Raw genomic sequence first — 24,868 nt, forward strand, 5'->3', positions numbered from 1 at the left:
GTGTTTACAATTTAGTGGGAACCAATGGGGTAGAAGCAGAGAAAAGATTCTAGGTAATGAAGCAGTCTCTCTCAAACGGAGACTGCCATGAGAATAGGACTCCTGTCTCTAAGCAGAAATCAACCTTACCATACAGAGGAGCATTTTAGGATTGCAAATCCAGACCAGTCTCAACCAGAGAGAGATTTCCAATCCAGGCCTCAGCTCAGGCTGGAGGTGGCCGAAAGGGTCCTCCCAGTGGCAGGTCATGTTTCCTTGCTATCTCACCCTGACTCTGTACATGTTCTTCTGCCATCAGTGGCTGCAGCCTGGTAGAATTTCTGTTTGTACTTCAAGCATTGTTTCTCATCTGCGTATTGACTAGCAGGTGTTGCTTTTGGAATGATGACGCAGCTGGGCGTTGACCAATTCTGAGCCATGCACCCAGGGCCTAGTGAGGACATTAGACCAGCTTGATTTCCTTCTATGCTAGATAATTTTTTCCTGTGGAAATCCCCTACACAGTGCTTCCAAATGTGGCCAGAGTAAAACTGTTTCTTCTTAGCCACATTTTCTTGGACAAAGTTTTTAACTCTTCTTAGCCTTGGTTTCTTCCTTTGCAAAACAGGAATTGTGCAACAGTCTCCCAGACGGCAATCGTGACACAGTTATTTTGATTGTGAGTAGCAATTCATTGTTATAGTGCCTGGAACATCGTTAAATATTCAGTCCATTTTACTTGTTATAATAATGTAATAGTGTTCTGGAATGATTTATTGCAAACGTCAGAAGTTCAGGACCCTGGACCTTCACATGGGAGATGCTCCTGTAGTGTTATTAGGTGGTCACCCTATTTTCCCTAATCCAAACATTGAACTGAGAAGTACAGAGATGACAACTCAGGCTATTTGATCTTTGAAATCAGAACTATTTCAGACATTTGGAGGAACTGACCATTGAGCTTGCAGTTTTGTAGGGCCAGGATTGTGAAGTAAAAGCAAAAGAAACACAAACCAAGAGAAACATTGGTGATGGTACAGATATTCAGTGCTGGAGGACATGGAGGAGAAGGAAATATTTTATCAATCTAAGCCAGCATGAAAGCTTCTGAGAAGCACCAGGACCTGGGCTACACCATATGGGTCAAGTTTGATTTGAACAGATGAGGAGAAGAGAAACCACAGGAAGGGAGGTTATAATGGGAGTGAAGATGCTAGACCAGGAAGTGGTCAGAAGGCCTCGCTCAAGGGAGATTTATAAATTAATACAAATAAATAGTAGAGTATTTTAGTGCTTGGTCTCCAGAGTCGGACTGTCTGCGATCAAATCACTTAGCACAGGGATAAGTATTCAACAGAGGTGGTTCCTTCTTAGACACCTAAAAAGCGGACATGAAAGATCTCTGAAGTTAGGTGGAGAACTTTAAGCTTGAGGAGTTGGGACTGAGAGAGCTCTTTGGAACTTCTGTTGTTGTTCTTTTTCTTTTTTTTTAATTATTATTTTAATTTTTTCTGAGGCTGAGTCTCACCCAGGCTGGAGTGCAGTGGCGTGATCTTGGTTCACTGCCACCTCCGCCTCCTGGGATCCAGCGAATCTCCTGTCTCAGCCTCCCAAGTAGCTGGGATTACAGGCACCTGCCACCACACCCAGCTAATTTTTGTATTTTTAGTAGAGACAGAGTTTTGCCATGTTGGCCAGGCTGGTTTGGAACTCCTGACCTCAGCTGATCTGCCCACCCCAGCCTCCCAAAGTGCTGAGATTACAGGTGTGAGCCACCGTGCCCGGCCTTTTTCTTTTTAAAATAAGCTTTATTTTATTTTATTTATTTATTTTTTTGGAGACAGACTTTTGCTCTTGTTTCCCAGGCTGGAGTGCAATGGCACAATCTCGGCTCACTGAAACCTCTGCCTCCTGGGTTCAAACAATTCTCCTGCTTCAGCCTCCCGAGTAGCTGGGACTACAGGTGCACGCCACCATGCCCAGCTACTTTTTGTATTTTAGTAGAGATGGGGTTTTACCATGTTGGCCAGGCTGGTCTTGAACTCCTGACCTTAAAACCTTAAATGATCCACCCACTTTGGCCTCCCAAAGTGCTGGGATTACAGGCATGAGCCACCGTGCCCAGCTTATAAGCTTTATTTTCTTAAAACCATTTTAGACGAATAAAAAAAATTGAGAAGATAATACAGGTATTTACTATATACTCAACACTTGGTTTTCCCTGTTAGTAACATTTTGCGTTGGTATAATACATTTGTTATAGTTACTGGACCGTATTGGCACACTGTTGTAAACTAAAGGCCACACTATTCAGATTTCCGTAGTTTTTACCTAATGTTCTTTCTCTGTTCTGGGATCCCATCCAGGATCCCACATTACGTTTAGTCATCACATCTCCGTAGGCTCCTCTTGGCTGTGATCATTTCTCAGACATTCTTTGTTTTTTATGATCTTTACAATTTTGAAGAGTAGTTGTCAGGTGTTTTTGTTTTGTAGAATGTCCCTCCATTTGGGATTTTTCTCATAATTACATAAGGATTATGGGTTTTGTTTTTTTTGTTTTGTTTTTGGGAGGAAGACCACAGAGGCAAAGTGCCTATTTTCATCACATCATATCAAAGGTACATTCTGTCAACGTGACTTATCACTGTTGATGTTTACCTTGCTCACGTGGCTGAGATATTGTCTGTCAGATTTCTCTATTGTAAAGTTAGTCGTTTTTTTCTTCCTATCCACACTGTACTCTATGGGAGGAGGTCACTATGTACAGCCCACACTTAAGGAGTGGGGAGTTAGGCTGCACCTCCCTGGGTAGAATACGCTTTGCTGGTTGCATTTGGAGAAAAGAGCCAGGGGCCAGGTGTGGTGGCTCACACCTGTAATCCCAACACTTTGGGAGGCAGAGCCGGGTAGATCCCGAGGTCAGGAGATCGAGACCATCCTGGCCAACATGGTGAAACCGTGTCTCTATTAAAATACAAAAATTAGCTGAGCATGGTGGTGCGTGCCTGTGGTCCCAGCTACTTGGGAGGCTGAGGCAGGGGAATCGCTTGAACCTGGGAGGTAGAGATTGCAGTGAGCCGAGATGGCACCACTGCACTCCAGCCTGGTGACAGAGCAAAACTCAGTCTTGGGAAAAAAAAAAAAAAAAAAAGCCAGGGCGTGGGACATTTTCAGCAATCCAAGAAAAAGGAGTTGAGGGCCTGGGTTCATGGGGTAAGAAAAGGGATGAGGCACAGGGGGTGTGAGGGTGGACAAAATTTGGTGGGAAATGAAAGAGAGGGTAGAATCAGGTTGAAGCACTGGTGATTAGGGGATTATTCTGGTATAAAGAGGTCTGGGTTAGAAGTCACTGCACTCGGTTGCCGCCAACTCTTTATTTCTTGGCTGCGCCACCTTGGGTGAGTCACTTCATTCCTCTGAGCCTCAGTTTGTCTGTTTCCAAGAAGGGGTTGACGGTACCTGTTCTTCCTACCTGAGAACTCCTGTGAGAGTGAAATGAGTGCAGAAGAAAGGGTTTTGGAAGCCATCAAGCACCGTGTTGTTCCAAAGGCTTATGGGTTAGGGAGTAATGGTGCAATGAGGAAGGAAGGGGGCTTGAGAGGGAGAAGATGTATGCTACCTGTGATATACTGAATATTTCAGATGACCCAGAGCAAGCTGTAACTAAGAGTACTCTGGGCCGGGCGCGATGGCTTATGCCTGTAATCCCAGCACTTTGGGAGGCCGAGGCGGGTGGATCACAAGGTCAAGAGATCGAGAGTATCCTGGCCAACATGGGGAAACTCCGTCTCTACTAAAAATACAAAAATTAGCTGGGCATGGTAGTGTGCGCCTATAGTCCCAGCTACTAGGGAGACTGAGGCAGAAGAATTGCTTGAATCCAGGAGGCAGAGGTTGCAATGAGCTGACATCGCACCACTGCACTCCAGCCTGGTGACAGAGCAAGACTCTGTCACAAAAAAAAAAAAAAAGTACTCTGTCATAGGTTTGTGATATTTACCTGCTAAGGAGATTTTTATTTCAAATGTACTTTCCCAGATGTTCTGTTTCTGGCAGTCTAGTTCCACAGTCTGTTCCCCAGAGAAAGGTAGCTTGGGCAAGATGAGGCTAGTTCTGGATTTGAAAGAGGGATTCTGCTTAGTTTTGTGGACTTCCTCTTATGATCTGTCATGGCCTCTGCTTGACTGCACTGAAGGTTACTGGGATTTCTTCAATGGTCTCATTCTCCCAGTCTCATTGCCTGAGATCGTTAACAGACATTCCAAAAGTAACACATCGAAAGTGGCATTTTTGCTTTCTGTCCTGTACTGGAGTTCAGAGACGTGGCTGATCTGCTTTGCTTGACTCTGAAAGACAGTGTGAAACTCCTCAGTAAGCGGTGCAATCAGCTGCTTTAGCTGAGTAGTGAGAATTCCTCCAAACTGGATATTCTGCAGTGGAGGAATCCCATTACTTTTTCAGGCAGGTAGACTCTTGGCTCTTTGTAGGTATTTCCTCATTGTTCAGAGAGTGTGCAGCCATGCTTTCGGTTTTTCATTGTACAATCCTTATTTAGGCAACAAAAATGATGAGCCATGGAAGGTTTGAACTGTGTCTGCTCAAGTTCCAGGGTAAATCATTGACTACTTGGTAGAGTGGAAAGGGCTGGGAGCCTGAGTGCTAAGTGTGCCTCTGCCAGTAACTCCTGATGACTTTGGGCAAGGAATGTAAACTCTTTGCTCTTCAGTTTCCCTATCAGTAAAATAAGTAGGGACCACTTGAGCCGTGAAAGATGGAACAGTCAAGTAAAAATTTGCAGCAGAGCCAGTTGGCAGATAAGGGGAAGTGCAGAACCAATGTCATATCTGTATTGGAAATGACGCAGCATATTTCAAAATTGTAACATCGAGTCAACAAACATACATTTGGTAATAACCAGACTGTCAAAGACAATTATATAAAGTTGACCTCTTTATTCATTTTTGAAAAGGAGAGAGATTCCTTTCTTGACACTGACTTGAGTTGGGATGAAATAAGAACCAAATCTCTTTTGGTCTTTGGATTCTGTCCTTCTCTAGTAAGAAAAGCCGAATTCTTTACAAATGGGTGGTTCTGATGTGTCTGCCTAGGCTGTTGTATGAAGGAAAGGCAACTAAACACAGTCTAGTCTCTGGGTGAAAGCAAAGCAAGTCATCTCTGGGCATGGAGGACTTTGTGGTGTAATGTATATTTCCAAAGGGAAACTCTTGCAAAATGCAGACGCTGATCCCAGTTCTGACCTTGGTAGGTGGTGCCAGCATTGGCAGTGGCTCCTTTATTTGGACATAGAGAGAAGCCAAGAAATGAAACGATATTTTCCTTCCCTCATCATTACTCAGCATGACTGCCTTGCTTAGCAATAAGAAATTCAAGTGTCAAGAAAAACTGCAGTGCATTTTCTTATCCAAAAATGCATTCTCCTGTATAGTCAAGAGATTCACTGTTCTCGTATTGTTGCTGAAGAGGATGGTCTTTTGAATTACTTTTGAAATTCTAGCTCTTCTCTGTAACTGGCATATTCATATTATCTGAATTCTAAAGGGAAATAGCTCTTAAATTGGAGTATGCGTAAGAATCACCTGAGTAGTTTACTAAAAAGGTAGATGCCTGACTCCCACTCCTAGTCACCGGGGCTGAAGAACCTGCCTTTTTAATACATGGTACAGAAGGTTCTGATCAGGGAGATTCATACAGTTGCCTTGGGTGTTACCACCTGGGTGCCATGCTCAGTTATCAAAAACCTTATTGCTACGTGTGTGCCCTTTACAAGCCAAGCCCTAGCTGCTGCTGCTTTTAGAATGGCACTTGAACTTGCCGTATAAATTAAAGGTATAATAATAATACTTATAAATAATAATTATTTTTGACTTACAACAATTTTCTGATTTTTACAAACTTCATGGAAGGAGCATGAACTTGGCAGTCAGAAAGGCCTGGGTGTGGATCTTTTAGCTTCCTCTGCTTCTTAGGCAGGTTGTTCAACTTCTCTGCGGCTCTGTTTCCTTATCTGTCAACTGTCAAATGGGAACAGTATTACTCACTTCACTGAGAGAGAGAGGTGGTGAGGATGAAATAAAGTGGCTTATGTAAACACCCTGCACTATGTGTGGCATTTAGTAGATGCCAATAAATACCACTTGTCTTCTTTCTTATAGGAAGCAGGAATTAAAAAACACAAGGACTTAAAGCAGATATTTTTAAGGAAAACTTTTTTTTTTTTTTGAGACAAAGACTTGCTCTTGTCCTCCAGGCTGGAGTGCAATGGTGTGATCTCGGCTCACTGCAACCTCCGCCTCCCGTATTCCAGCGATTCTCCTGCCTCAGCCTCCTGAGTAGCTGGGATTACAGGCACCTGCCACCATGCCCGACTAATTTTTGTATTTTTAGTAGAGACCGGGTTTCACCATGTTAGCCAGGCTGGTCTCGAACTCCTGACCTCAGGTAATCCGCCCACCTGGGCCTCCCAAAGCGCTGGGATTACAGGTGTGAGCCACCACGCCCAGCCAAGGAAACTTTTTTTAAAAAATGTGCAAGGGATAGGTTTTTTGGCCTTGATATGCATCTCTTTAAAAGTCAGTCATTGTTTAGAGATCTTGAGAGCATGTCCCTCCTTAATTCCTTTAGATAATAACTGAGTTATGTTGTAAATACAGGTTTTCAAGAGAGATCCCAGGGGGTAGATATGGAATTGCAGGTGAATTGCAACCTTGGTATCTTTGTGGCCATTCCCAGTGTCCATTGCAGAGAACACAGATCAGGTGTTCCACCTGAAACTACACCTGCTCCTAGTCAGAATCTCACAAGAAGAACCTTGTTTCTCAGAAGTGAGCCTGTAATGGATTATTTGGACTATCTTGTTCAAACTCTTGCCAGGCAAAATGAGAACACTGCTGAGGTCTGAGAGAAACAGTGAACTATTATATTGTGGTATACAGCGAGTTCCTTGTTGTAAGGTGTTTTCTAAACTGAGTTTCAGCAATATCTGCCCACATCTACCCCCTGCTCAACCTGGTTTTACCTTTGGAGAGAAAAATCATCTTTGTGTTGGTTGATTAATTTTAGGTTCAATGTTCTTGTCCCATGTTATTCCTTGCTCATGTCATTCTTGCTCATGTCATTCCTTAAGGAGTATGTTTTTATATATCACCATGATGTTCCTGCTTCTGAGGCTCCACATCAAAAAGGGAATTTGGTAGCAAACACTGCCTATCTGCATTCTCTAGCTGGAGAAACTGCAAGTTAAATGAAAACTCTTGGTGAGCTCAAAGCCACAAGTGTCCCCTCACTGCCTTATCTCCAGGCCTTTGTAAAGGGGAGGCTGTACATCCCAGTCCCAGCGCTGGGCAGTCACAGTAACTTCTAGTCTCTGAAGGCCACACTCTGGAAACTACGAGTATTCTTTTAGTATTCTCTTAGTATCCTTGTAAGCCCCATCACGTGATGTTAGGGTCTGAAAAGACCCTATAAATCCCCTGGGCCAATCCTCTTTGTTTTATGGGAAAGGAAACTGAGGTTCAGAGAGATCCATGTTGTTCCTAGTTTATTTTTTAAAATTTACTGCCTGCAGTGTGTGTATCAGACACTATACACATAATGGGAGGCTCATCATAGGCCCGCAACAGATTGGATGAGTTGCCATTTATGATCAGGAATGACCCTCTGGTAAAGCAGGCTAGAAACTGTCCAGCACACACGAATTAATGAGTAAAGAAACATGTACTGAGCACCTTTGGTGCCTGAACATTCTGCTATGTCCCAAGAAGCTGGGAGAAGGAGGGAGAAACACAACTGGTGAGACAAAAAGGATAAATTTAAGAAATGGTCCCCATCTTCAAGGACTTACAGTCCACAGTGAACTCCTGCTGAAGGTGCCTTCTAAATCAATATAAAGACATATTACAAATCCACCTTACAAAATATTGAACTAAGCAAGATTGTATATTCAATAGTTCAATGATGTCATCCCAGAGAAGTTTGGGAGGAAGGGAGAAGACAGCAGGCTCCATTGAGGAACATGCCTGGTGTTTTCTCCCCTGGACTGTTAAAGCCACGACTGTCTCATGGGTCTTTGTGTCTCCAGGATTATGGCTTGGAGGGGCTGCTCCGTTCACCCTGTCGAATCAATCTCTGTGATTCATTTGACACCAACATTACAGAGATACCATGATGACCCCTTTCGCAGGAGTGGTCTCTACTCACCTGGATCTTTTGTTGATTTTCTTTCAGTGGCACACCCTCAGGACCCTCACCACCCATCAGAGAAGCCTGTCATTCACTGCCATAAATGTGGGGAGCCTTGCAAGGGTGAAGTGCTTCGGGTCCAGACCAAACATTTCCACATCAAGTGTTTCACCTGCAAAGGTATGGTGCCTCCAGCTTCGTGGCTCAGTGGCATGCCATGGTCAGGGCTCGCGTTGGGTCCAGCCCATCCCCTTAACTCCACATCGGGTCACTGGATGATAAGTGAATGCCCTGAGAAGCCCTGACATCATTTACTGCCAGTTTGGGATTCAGTTAGACTCTAGGGCGAGAACGAGTCCTGCTAAAACCAGTGGTTCATGGGCCTTTGGGTGCTCACTGAGGTCCCTTCTCCTGGAAGAAGGGACTAACACTGAGAAAGAGCAGTAAAAATACACTTCTGTGGTTTTTGCCTTCTTTTTCTTTTTCTCTGAAATGAGGAACTCCTACTACAAAGTAGCTTGTCCCAATATCCATTAGTTATAGGAGGCCTGGAAAACTTGCAAGATTGGATGCCAAGTCACTGGCTCCTCTGTGTGTGTGTGTGTGTGTGTGTGTGTGTGTGTGTATTGAGAAGTGAGAATTAAGCAAGAACACTCGGGAGACTTCCAAGCAGAAAAAGACCTCCCATCCAAGAAGCTACCAGTTTGGTGTTGATTTCCATTAACAAGCCTACCTTTTGGGGTTTACAAAGATTGGCATCTTTGTATGAAATACGCCAACCTGTTATTTCAGAGCCAGGGCGTGGCCAACTGGGGAAGAAAAGGAAGAAGAATGGTTTTGTGTGTTTGTTTGATAAATAGGTTACTTGGGCTGAGGGCATATCCGGGTAGCTCAAGATGGGGTTCAAGGATGTCAGAGAAGGAAGGCAGAGGAGACTCGGACAGCACTCTGTAAATTTACTCTGTACCCTGCCTGGGGTAAGCACCCTCATTTCTATGCCCTGCCTGTGGTAAGCACTTTCATTTCTGGAAACTGTGTTTTGTTTTGAGTGTCTTACGTCACAAAGACTCAGCATTGTCATCCTAAGCCATCCATCCACGGCCAGGGGGGCTCTCAGGCAGATTCCAGTCTTCCTAGTGACCACGAAATGCACGAATAAAGGAGGAGGGAGTGCTTTCCTGGAGTCCACAGCTGTTCCTTACACTGAAGGTAAAGTTTTCAGGAGAAAGAATGCTAGCATGTGTAGCTAGGGCAAGAAGGTGGAAAGAGGGGAGGGTATGAGCTCAACTGCCTCAAATGAGCTCAATGCTCAATGCATGACGTGCGTTACAAATGCCGTGTTCACATCTCAGAGAGGGATTATTTAATCCTCCTGAAAACCCCTGTGAGTAAGTATGATAAACCCCAGTTTTCACCCAACCCAAGTTGGCCATGAGGAAATATCAAGGTCACTCCCAGGGTGCTGTGCTGTCACGTGGTGTGGCTTGAGTCCTGCCTTGCCATTAAGCAGCTGATTGCGGAGAAGTTACTTGTCTCTCTGTGGCTCAGTGTCCTTATCTGTAAAATAAAGAGACTAGACCATATGAAACTTACATCATCCCAGGTCTGAAGTTTGCAGATTCCACATACCAGATAAGTGTATATTAATATAGACCCCCAATCAGAGCTTCTTAGGGGGTATGTCAGAGAAGAAATGTTTTCTGGTTATATCCAGTTTAGCTAACTTGGAGTCAGCATTGTATTTTTATTTTTTCTCATAAATTTATTGCGACATGACTCAAAGGATAGATTTGGTGTGAAATAAATACAATCTATAAATGACTGCAGTCATGTATATATTTTATTTTATTTATTCTATTTTATTATTTATTTATTTATTTGAGATGGAGTCTCACTCTGTTGCCAGGCTAGAGTGCAGTGGTATGATCTCAGCTCACTGCAACCTCTGCCTCTTGGGTTCAAGCAATTCTCCTGGCTTAGCCTCCCAAGTAGCTGGGATTACAGGCACCTGCCACCATGCCCAGCTAATTTTTGTGGTTTTTTCTTTTGTTTTGTTTTGTTTTTTAGTAGAGATGGGGTTTCATCATGTTGGCCAGGCTGGTCTTGGACTCCTAATCTCAAGGGATTCTCCTGCCTCAGCATCCCAAAGTGCTGGGATTACAGGTGTGAGCCGCCATGCCCAGCTCTCTCTATATTTTATATTTCTACTTGAAAGCATGGAGTAGTAGACTCAGATCTGGGCACTCACTGTTCAACACATCGAGGTGTTAGAATAGACATTCATTTATCCCCTGTGGGGTGAAAGCTCCCTTGCTTTTTTTCCTCCTTTAGTTTAATTCTAAGGACCAAATGTTAATTCCTCATCTTGGAAAGTTGTATCATATATCTTGTTTCATGCTATAAATGTGTTCTTGAAAAGTCGAGTTTTTGTTTAAATTAAATTCCATTTTAAGAATACTTGCTATTTGTAGGAATTATTTTTCAATTTAACAAAATGTTACTAAAATAAATGAGTCAATCATCTATCCTTATACATTTATATTTTCCTCACACTTAATCTGGCAATGGCTACTATCTTGTGTCCCAACGTTCTGGAATCATCCTTTTCTTTAATATCTGGAGAAAGTGGTTTAGGTTCCCCGTGCCTTATACTGTAGGGAGTCCGTGACTTTTCCCGAGATTCTAGAGCAGCACTGTCATCACTGTCATAAATGTGAGGCGTCTTGCAAGGGTGAAGTGCTTCAGGCAGAAATATCATGTAAGCTGGCACACGTTTCCCTGTGTGACAAACCTGCATTTCCTGCACATGCACCCCAAAACTTAAAAAATAAATAAATTTTAAAAAATGCAAGCCACTTGTATAATTCTAAATATTCTAATAGCCATATTGAAAAGGTTGAAAGGGAAAGGTGTAGTTAGTTTTCATTAATATGTTTTATTTAACCCTATCCAAAATATTATCATTTCAATAAGTAATATAAAAAGTATTGAGATACTTGACATTCTTTTTTTTTAATACTACCTTAACACATCTCAATTTAGACTAGACACATTTCTTTTTGTTTTTTTGCTTTGCTTTGTTTTATTTGTTTGATACAGAGTCTCACTCTGTTTCCAGGCTGGAGTGCAATGGCGTGATCTCAGCTCACTGCAGCCTCCGCCTCCCGTGTTCAAGGGATTCTCCTGCCTCAGCCTCCTGAGTAGCTGGGACTACAGGTGTGCGCCTCCACACCCAGCTAATTTTTGTTTTTTGTTTTAGTAGAGACAAGTTTGCACTATGTTGGCCAGGATGGTCTCTATCTCTTGACCTTGTGATCTGCCTGCCTCAGCCTCCCAAAGCCCTGGGATTACAGGCATCAGCCGCTGCACCTGGCCGCACATTCTTTTTTTTTTTTTTAGTTTTTTTTGAGATGGAGTTTCACTCTTGTCACCAGGGCTGGAGTGCAATGGAGTGATCTTGGCTCACTGCAGCCTCCACCTTTGGGGTTCAAGCGATTCTCCTACCTCAGCGTCCTGAGTAGCTGGGGTTACAGGATTGTGACACCACACCCAGTTAATTTTTTTCTGTATTATTTGTAGACACAGGGTTTTACCATGTTGACCAGGCTGGTCTTGAACTCCTGACCTCAGGTGATCCGCCCACCTTGGCCTCCCAAAGTGCAGGGATTACGGGTATGAGCCACTGCGCCCGGCCTGGACTAGACACATTTCAAATGGTCAGTAGCCACATGTGGTTATTGGCTACTGTACTGGACAGCACAGTTCTAAAGATTCCTCGAGGTATGCATTCCTGTGGTTCCCTCACTCCAAATTCTTGCCAGTATCAAAGTCTTGGTCTCCTCCTGTGAGTGCTGTGCCTTTTTCATTGCTTCATCCCACACATTTTTCCTCTCTCTCCTCTTCCACAGTACCACTACCCCAAGGCAGCTCTTTTCAGCAGCAGACTTAATTAAGGTCTGGGCTAATGGTGGGAGGTCACAGCACAGAATAGGCACCAACTGCCCTCGTATTCTCAGGCCATCTCTGACATGAGACATTTCTCATTAGCAAGAGCCTTTTCTTTTCTTTTCTTTTCTTTTTGTTTTTCTTTTCTTTCTTCCTTTCCTTTTCTTCCCTTTTCATTCCATTCTATTCCTTTCCTTTTCCTTCCTTCCCTTCCCTTCCCTTCCTTTCCTTTCCTTCTTTTCTTTCATTCTTTCATTTCCTTCTTTCATTTCTTTCTTTCGTTCTAGAGCAGTTTTAGGTTTATGGGAAAATGGATCAGAAAGTGCAAGCCAGGGCCATTTTTCAGACTTATTCCAAACCTCGTCTGCACCATCTTGACAGGGCTTGCTCTCTCTCCAAAGACCCTTCTCTCTCCAAAGACCCTTCTGTCTCCATCCTAATTGGATCAGGACACTAAATTTCCTTGGCATCTTTACTTCTTATAAATCCCAGCAGAAATAGCAGTCTTTTCCCTGAGGAATGCTGTATTCCTCCTAGCCCAAGTGACCCAATTGCAGCCAAGTCCTAAAACAACAGTTTCGTTTTCTTCCTGTTTCACCTAGAGTTGCGATGTTCAGGTACTGAGCTGATGTCCCAGGACAGAGGATTTTGGGGTGGGGAGCATGTGCCAAAACAAGCCCGGGTTTTTGGTCAAGACCTGGCTGAGTGCACAGGAGACACATTCCAGTTCTGACTGTGACCTTGAGTCCAGCTAAGCTTTCTCCCTGGAATTCCCTTCCCTCCCTCCCACCTGCCTCTCCTTCACACATATACCTTGTAGACAAAGCCTTCTATTTCTTGAGTGGGGGGCAGAGGTTGATTTCCCCTAGAAAGAAAGGCCAACGATGTAAAATGCCTTTGGGAATGAAAACCAAGGATGAACTCTTTTTGCCAAAAATAGGTTTTGAAAAAAGGGAGAAAGGGGACACTGAACATTTTACACAAGAGCTAAACAAATTTGAGGGTGAGAAAGGGTTGCGATGGAGGAGTTAGAGTTGATAGCACAAACTTAGGTCAGTTTCAGACCCAGTGACTTCACAGGTTTAGCTGTGACAAGGTAGGGATTGGTGAGCAGAAATTGTGTTGGTGAACTCATCTCACTTTCTAAAATGCCTGACGTTGTGGGATCTGATGGTTCATGAGTTACTCATCCATTTACTACTTGTTTTATTTTGTGGTTGTTTTGAGTTGGGGGGATCTCACTGTGTTGCCCAGGCTGGTCTCAAACTCCTGAGCTCAAGTGATCCTGAGTAGCTGGGATTACAGGCACGTGCCACCACACCAAGCCCATTTACTAAATGTTAATTGAACACATACTCCATGCAGGACATTGTGCTAAGTGCTAATAATAGAGACAACATACCAGGTTGTCAAAGAACTCTTGGGGTATTAAAAGAGACATATAAGTAAGCAACATTTATGAGACCAAGTAAGAAGTCCTGTGATGGAGAGACACATAGCATGCAGGCCGTGAGGGCCACAGGGGAGATAGAATGGAGCTGAGGAGAGCCACAGGTGGAAATAGTGTAAGGTAGTAGCAGGTGTGATAGAAAATAGAAGATTTAAGAGACAAAGTTAGGGTCGATAGAATTTGATGACTGACGGAATGGGAGGAGTGAAGAGGGAGCCATGTGTCCAGCTGAGCTGCCTGGGTAGATAGATGGAGTTGCCACCAACTAAGGAAATACAGAAGCACCTTGCAGGGCAGTGCTGGAGAAAGATGAGTTCAGTTTGGGGTATATTGAGGTTGAGTAACATGGTACCTCCAGAGTCCAGTAGGGCTCTGAGATAGTGGTCTATGTTGGGAAGAAGAATTTGGAAGCCTTTGGCGTGTGGATAATGACTGAAGCTATATAATTGTGTGTGAAATTTCCCTGGGAAAGAGCAAAAGGCAGGAACTGAATACTAAATGCCAGCAACTGGAGGAAGGAGAACCTAATTACCATTTGTCACCTCAGAAAATGTACGGGGCTGGTAATGAGATGAAGAAAGTGGTTTAATTGATGGATGGATTCTGTAATTAAATGAAAAGGAGATCCCAAAAGCTTATGGTATTTCTTGTAATAAACCAGTGGGAGTAGAACGTGGCTGCAGGGTTCTGAGTGGAGCTATTCTATCTTCAGTGTTCAATCGCTGTGTTTTGCATCCTTGTGCATGACAGCCTTCATCCCACTAACTTAAAGGAGTTGTTTTAATGTGATCTGTTCATTCTGTCATGTCGTTCCAGTGATAGGTTTTTAATGTTTTACTTTGTCTGTATCATGGTTGTATTTTACGCTGTATTAGAGAATAAGAAACCTGAAAACAAAAGAGAAGCATTCATCTCTATTTGGATTTGAATGTGTTGGTATTTGTGCAGATTCTTCTCTGGGGGAATTGCTTCTAACAAAGGACAAATTAGCACTGTCTGGCATTTCTAAGTGTCCCTTTAAATGTGAATTATAGTTCGTTTTAAGTATACGTATATATTTTGTTCATTATTTTGATCTATAATTATTGTTGTTTATCATGAGCATTTTTGAGGGTAAGGACCAAGATCTATTTTTCTTTTTTTTTTTTTTTTTTTTTTGCCAGAAAGTTCTAGACCATTTAGAAAAGACCAAGGACCAAGGAGACTGCCCAGAGAATCAAGAAGATTGTTCAGCCAAATTGTCTGTTTTCAGTGATCCTTTCCTGGGCTGTTCCATATATAATATTTCAACAACTCCCTGTATCACATGTCCCTGCCTTATCTTTTTTATTTTATATCATTTAATACATTGTATTAATTTATCTTCACCCCCTGCTGGACAGTAAGCTCTTTGAGGGCAGAGATTTTTGTCTGTTTTGTTCACTGTAAACCCAGTGCCTACAACAATGCCTGACATGGCAGGTACTCATAAGGTGAGTGAATGAATGAATGAACAATAGCCATATGTTTATTTGGAACTTGGTTATTCGTAAATGTTTAGTTTAGTTTTGTTTTGTTTTGAGACAGAGTCTCACTCTGTTGCCCAGGCTGGAGTGCAGTGTTACAATTTTGGCTCACTGTAACCTCCACCTCCCAGGTTCAAATGATTCCCCTGCCTCAGCCTTTGTAGTACCTGGGATTACAGGAACTCGCCATCATGCCCAGCTAAGTTTTGTATTTTTAGTAGAGATGGGGTTTCACCATGTTGGCCAGGCTGGTCTTGAACTCCTGACCTCAGGTGATCTACCTACCTCGGCCTCCCAAAGGGCTGGGATTACAGGCATGGGCCACCGCACCCAGCCTGGTAAATGTTTTTAATGGCATAGCTAGTCACAAAGATTTATCAATTGCTGTACTATAATGTATGTCTTCAAATGGTTACTAGACAGTAACATTATCTTCTGAAAAGAAAGAGTGCAAGTAAAGGCATCTATGACAGATGACTGAGCTACAAGCCTTCCCGGCACATACCGCAGGTAAGGAAACGTATGCTCAGGCAGTTCTTGGTTAAACGGTTGCTGCTGCTTAGTTTCACTCTGGTTTAGACCCTTAACTTTCTCATCTGGGCTCACAGGGGCAGACTGGGTATGGGTTATTTGGGGGCACAACTAGAAAACTGATAAAATGCGAGAAAAATAGAAGTAGTTTCTTGCATTCTCCAGAAGCAGAACTCAGCCTTTTATTACCTATCTAGAGAATCTTAGTCATTCACAAACTGATTATAAAGCAGGTTAACCAAAATGAGAGAAACATAAGTGTAATATAAATGTGCTCCCTTCTTATTGAAAGTGGGAACCGGCCGGGCGCGGTGGCTCAAGCCTGTAATCCCAGCACTTTGGGAGGCCGAGACGGGCGGATCACGAGGTCAGGAGATCGAGACCATCCTGGCTAACACGGTGAAACCCCGTCTCTACTAAAAAAAAAATACAAAAAACTAGCCGGGCGACGTGGCGGGCGCCTGTAGTCCCAGCTACTCGGGAGGCTGAGGCAGGAGAATGGCCTAAACCCGGGAGGCGGAGCTTGCAGTGAGCTGAGATCCGGCCACTGCACTCCAGCCTGGGCGGCAGAGCGAGACTCCGTCTCAAAAAAAAAAAAAAAAAAAAAAAGAAAGTGGGAACCCACTTTCATACTGTCTTTGTTCAGTAAAGGTTGATCCTGAGTATTTTATCTTTTGAATTTGTTGCCATGTTGACGTGTTGTCTTGTCAAATAAATATAATTTAGCTTTTAAAACATTTAGGTTTCGAATTCCAGACTGGAACAGGGTAAGGTCTCGTAATCTTTCCAAAATACACTGCTTACTGATTTTGACTCTTCTTGGGAGATAATTATCCACAAGTCTCTTGTGAGCTGAGGTGCTGATAACTTTTTGTTCTGAATTATCTTTTCAAGGATGTTTGTACAACAAACAGCCCTGGAAGATAGAAATAGTCTTTCCCGGCTGGGCGTGGTGGCTCAAGCCTGTAATCCCAGCACTTTGGGAGGCCGAGACGGGCGGATCACAAGGTCAGGAGATCGAGACTATCCTGGCGAACACAGTGAAACCCCGTCTCTACTAAAAATACAAAACACTAGCCAGGCGAGGTGGCGGGCGCCTGTAGTCCCAGCTACTTGGGAGGCTGAGGCAGGAGAATGGCGGGAACCCGGGAGGCGGAGCTTGCAGTGAGCTGAGATCCGGCCACTGCACTCCAGCCTGGGCGACAGAGCAAGACTCCGCCTCAAAAAAAAAAAAAAAGAAAAGAAATAGACTTTCCCTCCAGAGTCAAGGGCAGATTTGTTTGCTGTCTAATACAATAAAGATAATGTCAGCCTCTGGAGGAATTATTGGGCAGGTTTTCTTGCAACTCATTACACAAGAGTGGAGCTTCCTAAGCTCAGGGTTCCTCAGCTCTTATACAAACCCACTGAAAGTGCAGCATCCAGCTAGCCTACTAATGTTGCCCCAAGGGATTTGGGGAGGATGGAGAAACCAGTAACAAATACAAAAGTCATGCTGCCCGCTGTGCTGTAATAGTCTTTTGTTTCTGATCCAGGAGTTTCATGTCTTCTGCCAGTATCCATTATACTGGAGCAGGTGAACTTGTTAGGTTGCAAGTAGGGTAAAATCTCAGATTCTTTACAGTTCTTGACAACTCTAAGCTCATGTCTATGAATGCTTATTTCTTGAGGAAAGGTATGTTGAAGTCCACCCAGCCTTATCAAGGAAGAACAAATTATCTAAGAAAATGATTAGTACAACCAAGGTTATGAGAGAGTTTGTACTATAGAAGAAGGAAGAAAATTGAAATTTTCATCAATCATTTTTAAAATAAGCATTTCACTGCTCATACTGCTGGTTCTTCTTATCTCCTGGCCCTGAAACCATTGAGTGCCCTGTGCGCAGACCTCTTCTCCCTGTCTACTTTCTAGTGACCTCATCCAGTCTCATGGTTTAAGCACCATCTGTTCCCTGACAATTCCCAAGTCTGTACTTCTCCTCTGCAGTCCAGACTAGTATCTTCAACAGCCTTCTCAGCATTCCCAGTAGACAACTCAAACCAAACTCTCTGATTACTACCCCCACACCCACCCCAACCTTCTTCTCCAGTCTTCTAATTTCAGCAGATATCAAGACTTTCCTTCTACTTGCTCAGGTTAAGAGCCTTGGAGTCATTCTTAACTTGTCTTTTTCTCTCATGTGCCACAAATAATCCATCAACAAGTCCTGATTGCCCCATCTTCATAGTATGTACAAAATCTGACCATTTATCATTATCTCAAATATAACCACCCTGGTCCAAGCCACCATTACCACTTGCCTGGATTAAGAATTTTAGCAAGTCTCTCTGCATCTGCCTTTACCTGCAGTCCCATCCACTTCTCCCTCAGTTTATTTTCAATGCAGCAGCCAAGATGATCCTTAAAAAAGGTCAGATCCTGTCACCTTTCCCAAGAACTTCTCATCTTTTGGAATGAAATCCACAGACCTCAATTTGACCTTCAAATCCCTTCCCCACTGTTACTCTCTGAGCTCATCTCTACCATTTTCTTCCTGGTTCACTCTGCTGAATTCTGCTATCCTTCCTGTTCGTTCTTAAACAAACCAAGTACCAAATAACCTCAGGACCTTTGCACTTACTATTTGTTTGCCTTGATAAGCTCTTCACTTGGATATGTGTGCCTGGTGCCTTCCCATACCTCCTTTGGGTCTCTTCTCAAATGTCACATCAATGAGGTCATCCTTGACTCCATCTGATATGTCTATGTGTATATATCTGTGTATGTGTGTGCACATATATATGTATTTATATATTATATAATTTATGTATGGTTTATTTGTTTATTGCCTGTATCCTCTGACAAGAATGTAGGCACCAGTGGGGCAAGGAGTTTGTATTAGCAATTCTTAGGAAAAAAGTCTAACTTATAGTAGGCACTCAATAATATTTATCGACTTGTATGATTGAAATGTTTATCATTGAGTGATATATGGGTTGAATATCCCCAATCCAAAAATTTCAAATCTGAAGTGCTCCAAAACTCTAACACTTTTTGAGGGCTAACAGAACACCCAAAGGAAGTCCTCATGGAAGCGTTTTGGATGTCGGATATTTGAGTCAAGGATGCTTAGCCAGGAAGTATATAATGCAGATATTCCAAAATCTGAAAAAAATCCAAAGTTTGAAGTACTTCTGGTCTCAGGCATTTCAGATAAGAGATGCCACCTGTACTATTTATAAATAGTTATTTACAAATTATTAAATTATTTACAAATTAATAAATTATTAAATCCAGGTCACTAAGACTTGGTTTCAGTTAATATTTTTGTTAAGTATCAGAAGGAAGAATTTTTTTGTGTGGTTCTCAGCATTTTTTACACAGTGAGAAAGTATTCTCTCTTTAATCCTTTTTTCATCCTTCTAATTTCATGAAGCAGAATATCTTTATAACAAAGATAGAACAGCTTTCAGGCCCAGGGATTTTATCAGACAATGGTATCAAAGCTCAAATTTAATTATACTATTTAATATTTATTTATTTATTTTTATTTATTTGTTTTATTTTTTTTGAGATGGAGTCTCGCTCTGTCACCCAGGCTGGAGTGCAGTGGCACAATCTCAGCTCACTGCAAGCTCCGCCTCCTGGGTTCACGCCATTCTTCTGCCTCAGCCTCCCAAGTAGCTGGGACTACAGGTGCACGCCGCCATGCCCAGCTAATTTTTTGTATTTTTAGTAGAGACGGGGTTTCACCATGTTAGCCAGGATGGTCTCGATCTCCTGACCTTGTGATCCACCTGCCTCGGCCTCCCAAAGTGCTGGGATTACAGATGTGAGCCACCGCGCCTGGCTTAATATTTATTTTTACAGATTATATGTAGAGGAAATGATAACTGGCTATTGACTTATGACAGTGGTATATATTTGCCTTTTTAAATAGTTATATTTATTAAAGGTAAACTGATTTTTTAAAAAAATTAATGAAAGGTAGATAAAAACTATGGTAAATAATAGTGAAGGTGGTATCTGAGTGAAATTGGGAAATTCCAAGAAACGCCCATCCTGATGGCATGCTTGAATTTGCATCTGAAGTGATGAGGTCATTTTCAATGTAGTCTTCAGAGTCAACTTTACCATATTATAGTCATGACATCTATTGACAAGTAGAAAAACTGCACTTACATAAATATAGTCAGACAGTTGAACTATTATGGTGAGATTGGTCTGCCACTCATTTAGATTGAATTACTGAAGTTTGTATTGTAATTTGAAAAGTGTGATGTAAGAGTTGACTCTATTTTGGCCATGGTTTTCTTCCATTTAATCTGAGAAGGGGTTTTGATGGTGTCTAGAGAGGTGTTCTAGACCAAGTGGGAGATAGAGGACAAAAGGAGGGTTCCCTGATAAGATCAACAAAGACCAAATGAAATAAGCACCTTAAAAATTTTCTGTCCATATTAAACCCATGCAGAAGGACTTGGAGTAGCCTTTCTCTGTGATGGAAGTGGCATTTGGGAGTACCTTTAAAGTGTCTTCTTCGTCCTTTCCCTGTATGTCCCCAATGTCACACTATCCGCCATGAAAAGCCTGGGCAAGGCACAGGGTGGATCTCACTTCCCTTCCAGAAGAAAGTATTTATAGTGTACCTCAGAACCAGTGACAGCCTTTCTGCTATGCCTGCAGAACTAAAACTAACTAAAACCCTAGGTTTCTCCTTATTCACATCACAAGTAGCAGAACCTTTAGTGAGAAGTAGGGAGAACTTCAGTAGATTTCATGTATCAGGAAATACTATGTATACAGTTTAAAAGCTAATTGGAGAAGGGTTAAACTTCTAAAACTGTTTAGTACAGAGTTCATAAAGTGTGGACCAAGAAGAACCTAACCCAGAGTGACCCAGACACTGATTAATGATTCACATTCCTGACCTCTCACCTCCAGTGATTGGGGTCTAGCATTTTCAACCAGCTTTTTAAGTAAGTACATCTTATGTCACTCAACAATGGGGATATGTTCTAAAAGACACATCATTAGGTCATTCTATTGTGTGTGAACATCACAGAGTGTACCTCCACAAACCTAGCTGGTATAGCCTACCGCACAGCTAGGCCATATGGTATAGCCTATTACTCCTAGGCTGTGAAGCTGTATAGCATGTTACTGGACTGAATTTTGTAGGCAATTGTAACCCAATGGTAAGTATTTGTGTATCTAAACTTATCTAAATATAGATAAGTTTATATCTTTATAAACTTAGATATATCTATATCTAAATATAGATAAGGTATAGTGAAAGTATGGTATAAAAATTAAAAATGGTACACCAGTATAGGGCACTTACCATGAGTGGAGCTTGCGGGGCTTAAGTTGCTCTGTGTGAATCAATGAGTGAGTGAGGAGTGACTGTGAAGGCCTAGGACATTACTGTACACTACTGTAGACTTTATCAATACTGTAAACATCGACTATGCTACATTTATAATGTTTTTCTTTACTAATAAATTAACCTTAGCTCCCTGTAATTTTTACTTTATAAACTTTATTTTTAAAAACGCTTTGACTCTCTTGTAAAACATTTAGCTTAAAACAAACTCTACAAAAAGAAAAAAGAAAGAGCCAGGCATGGTGGCACACATTTGTCATCCCGGCTACTCAGGAGGCTGAGGCAGGAGGATCGTGTGAGCCCAGAAGTTCAGGGCTATAATGGACTATGATCGCACCTGTGGTTAACCACTGCACTCCAGCCTGGGCAACATACCAAGCCCCTCTCTCTCTCTCTTTTTTTTTTTTTGAGGCAGAGTCTAACTCTATTGCCCAGGCTGGAGTGCAGTGGTGCAATCTTGGCTCACTGCAATCTCTGCCTCCCAGGTTCAAGTAATTCTCATGCCTCAGCCTCCAAAGTAGCTGGGATTACAGGTGCGCACCACCATGCCTAGCTAATTTTTGTATTTTTAATAGAGATGGGGTTTCACCCTGCTGGCCAGACTGGTCTCAAACTCCTGACGTCAGGTAATCTACCTGCCTCAGTCTCCCAAAGTGCTGGGATTGCAGGCACGAGCCACTGTGCCCAGCAAAGACCCTGTCTCTTAAACACACACACACAGACACACACACACATACATTGTACAGCTATATAAAAATTTTTCTTTTTTAGTATCTTTGTTCTATAAGCTTTTTTCTATCTTTAAAATTTGTGTTTTTACAACTTTTAAACTTTTTGTTAAACTAAGACATAAATGTACACATTATCCTAGGCCAAGACATCACTAGGTGATAGGAATTTTTCAGCTCCGTTACGATCTTATGAGATCACCATTGTATATGTAATCTGTTGTTGACTGAAATATCATCATGCAATGCATAAATTAAATATACCAGGTTTGAGAACCACTGCTTTGTTGGACATAGGGCAGGAAGTTTCTAGCTTGAATTGGTAGTGGGTGACGGAGGGGGAAAAAATATAGGTCCACGAAAAGGACAAAAGAAAGAGTATTTCAGGCCAGATGCGGTGACTCATGCCTGTAATCCCGATACTTTGGAAGGCCGAGGCTGGCGGATCACTTGAGGTCAGGAGTTCGAGACTAGCCTGGCCAACACGATGAAATATCATCTCTATTAAAAATACAAAAAAATTAGCCAGGCATGGTGGTGCATGCCTGTAGGCCCAGCTACTCGGGAGGCTGAGGCAGGAGAATTGCTTGAACTCTGGAGGTGGAGGTTGCAGTGAGCTGAGATTGTACCATTGCACTCCAGCCTGGGAGACAGAGCAAGACTCTGTCTCAAAAAAAAAAAAAAAGTATTTCAGCTACCTGTTCAGTACCATCTAGATAAAGGTTCTCTGATCATGGCCTTTGTAGCCTAGGAAATTCCCTGGAATTGGGCTTTTTTTCAAAGCAGTCTCATTAAATGTAGAAGGTAGGGAGGAGATGCTCAACTAAAGACCAGACAGAAGACTCGTGCTCTACCCTTACCTGACTGGCAATGGGGAGATGGGAAACGTCCTGGTATCCAGGTGTGCCCTGTGATTCTGAGGAGCAAAGGAGCAAGAGTGAGAAACTCCCTATCATATAATTTTTCTGCACCCAGAAGTTCAAAGCTGAAAATTGAAATCAAATGATCATCAATGATGAAAACCCTGCTTAAGCTAGGGGCATATCATAAATTCTGAGTGCTCAGGCACTCAAAAATAAGTTATACATAATCAAGTTATATACAGATCTCTGCCTTCATAGGGATATTAATCAGACATTCAAATGGTCATATAAATATAGTGGGTTGAAAGGTATATATGACACAGAATGTACACCTGAAGAACCTGTGAGCTGGAGAGCAAGGTGCTTACTAGTGGAAGCATAGTTGGTAGCAGGAAATGTGCAGGTGAGCGGTTCAGACGTCAGGTGCCAGTGAATCAGAGACCACTTAGAGCTCAGTCTCACTGGTCTGGGGATGTTGCCAAGGAGGGAACAAGATTTGAACGTAAACCTCCAGAAAACTGAATAACTTTCCTGGGACTAAAGAGGGGAGCATGGTAGGCGTAGTCAGGTGTGGGGGCTACCTTGTTCAGGGCAGTGGATGGTGAAGACACAGGTGTGGCTAGAGTTGACAGTTACCTTAATTTGAGCAAGCAGAATTTCTACTGGAAATAAATGGAACCACGATGCTCCTATTGTCATTGAAAAGATGGCACTTTAAACATTAATTAGAATAACTTTATTCCCTTTCAAAAATGGAAGTAGTTTTAGGTGTTATTTATAGCCATATTATTTTAAAGAGAATTCTGAACACTGGGCATCTGAGGAAAATTAAAAAAAAAAAAATTCAGATCACCTAAGCTCTTCTTTCAGGGTAGCATTGGCAGAAATCTTTATATAGAATAGAATAGAATGATGTTTTCATAGAGGCTGTTACCACTTAGCCATGTGCGTCTTAACTATGTGTTAGAGGGTATGGGAAATGATACCTTTTGATAGGTTCTTTAATCCCTTGCTCCTCTATCTATAATGTTCAATCCATCAAGACAGCCCATGAACATCAAAAGTATTTTTAAAATGCTAATCTAAAGTTATTAGAAAATTCAGATTACAACGAGTTGGAATAAATTTTTCAAGAATTAGCCTTTTAAAAGATTGTGTTCTATGAAAGGCTTGGGAAAAACATCCCATCTCCAATAGTACTTTCCATTTTCGCCATTTTAGGCTAAGATGTTTACCAGGTCAGGATCATTCCATGCAGGACATGTGAACTTATGAAGTGTGTGGATATTGGTGGAGTGAAATGGATGAAGATTGAGTGTAGGTAGTTGAAGTTACAGATTAAGGGTTTTCTGTGTTTCATTTTTTTTTTTTTTAGGTAAAATTGTATTATCTAATTCCTAAGTTACAAGAACTAACTGTATATCATTTCTGAAATGGAGTTTTGGAAAGTAGTTAAAATGATGAGTTTGGTTTTCCTTTCATCACAGTGTAATCCCTGGGATTTCACCTAGATATTTAGGTCAGGAAAATAGCATGATCACATTGTCCATATCTGCAAGGATGAGTGGCAAAAATGGAAAGTACTATTGGAGATGGGCTGTCCTGGATAAGTGTGCCATTTATTCTATCATAAGTATTTCCGAGCCAAAGAGATAGAATAGCTCTCTTCAGGAGCCTGCTCTCATTTGCAATTGCCTTCAAGGTTAGAGTTTATGTAACCTACATCTCTTAGTACATGTAAAACAAATGCTTTCCCATTTTATCCTCAGAGGGAAAAGAGTTGATCACTAATTTCCTTAAAAGAACTCACAATACACTTAAAAACCATCATTACCCTGACTTTTTCTTTGATCTAATCCTATCTACTTTTTTTGAGTGCTCCTTCCGAGCCCTTTTATTATTCCTGTTGCTACCCTGTGATCCCATTCTAGTTTCTTCTCATTCACCTTAAACCCTGGTGCACTTAATTAGTGACAGTCTTGTTCTCTGTAATCAGGGCCTTCTTAGTATAACTAAACACAAAGTAGTGCATGACCCAACCCTATACACAGTACATGTGAATGGAAATTGTTTCTTATGTTGTTGAATTGTGGTCAATTTCAGTTGCTGAAAGAGTTAAGAAGGGCCTTAAGAGACTAGAGCAATTGGAAGATGAGTGAAGTTTCTACCTTGGCGCCACTATTTTGATGTCAGTTAAGTAGTTTCAGGGGCAAAGATGGAATTACTGGCTCAAAGTCATACAGAAATGCCCTTTACCTGATGCTATGCCAGAGGAACTTGGCTCCGGACATAGGGTCCAGACA

The 24,868-nt window shown here is 42.1% G+C and overlaps 1 protein-coding gene across 25 annotated transcripts in view; it reads left to right on the top strand.

Moving 5' to 3' along the window:
* Positions 1-24,868, top strand: part of ABLIM1 (actin binding LIM protein 1) — a 353,609-nt gene that overhangs the window by 166,870 nt on the left and 161,871 nt on the right. For all 25 annotated transcript variants that reach the window (XM_033181938.1, XM_033181921.1, XM_033181922.1 and 22 more), the window contains exon 2: positions 8,227-8,361. In XM_033181938.1, coding sequence (XP_033037829.1) covers positions 8,227-8,361 — 135 coding nt within the window. The remainder of the gene's footprint in view (positions 1-8,226; positions 8,362-24,868) is intronic.

The sequence above is a fragment of the Trachypithecus francoisi genome, unplaced genomic scaffold, assembly GCF_009764315.1.
Source record: "Trachypithecus francoisi isolate TF-2019V2 unplaced genomic scaffold, Tfra_2.0 Contig01579, whole genome shotgun sequence".
In the NCBI taxonomy this organism is placed as follows: domain Eukaryota; kingdom Metazoa; phylum Chordata; class Mammalia; order Primates; family Cercopithecidae; genus Trachypithecus; species Trachypithecus francoisi.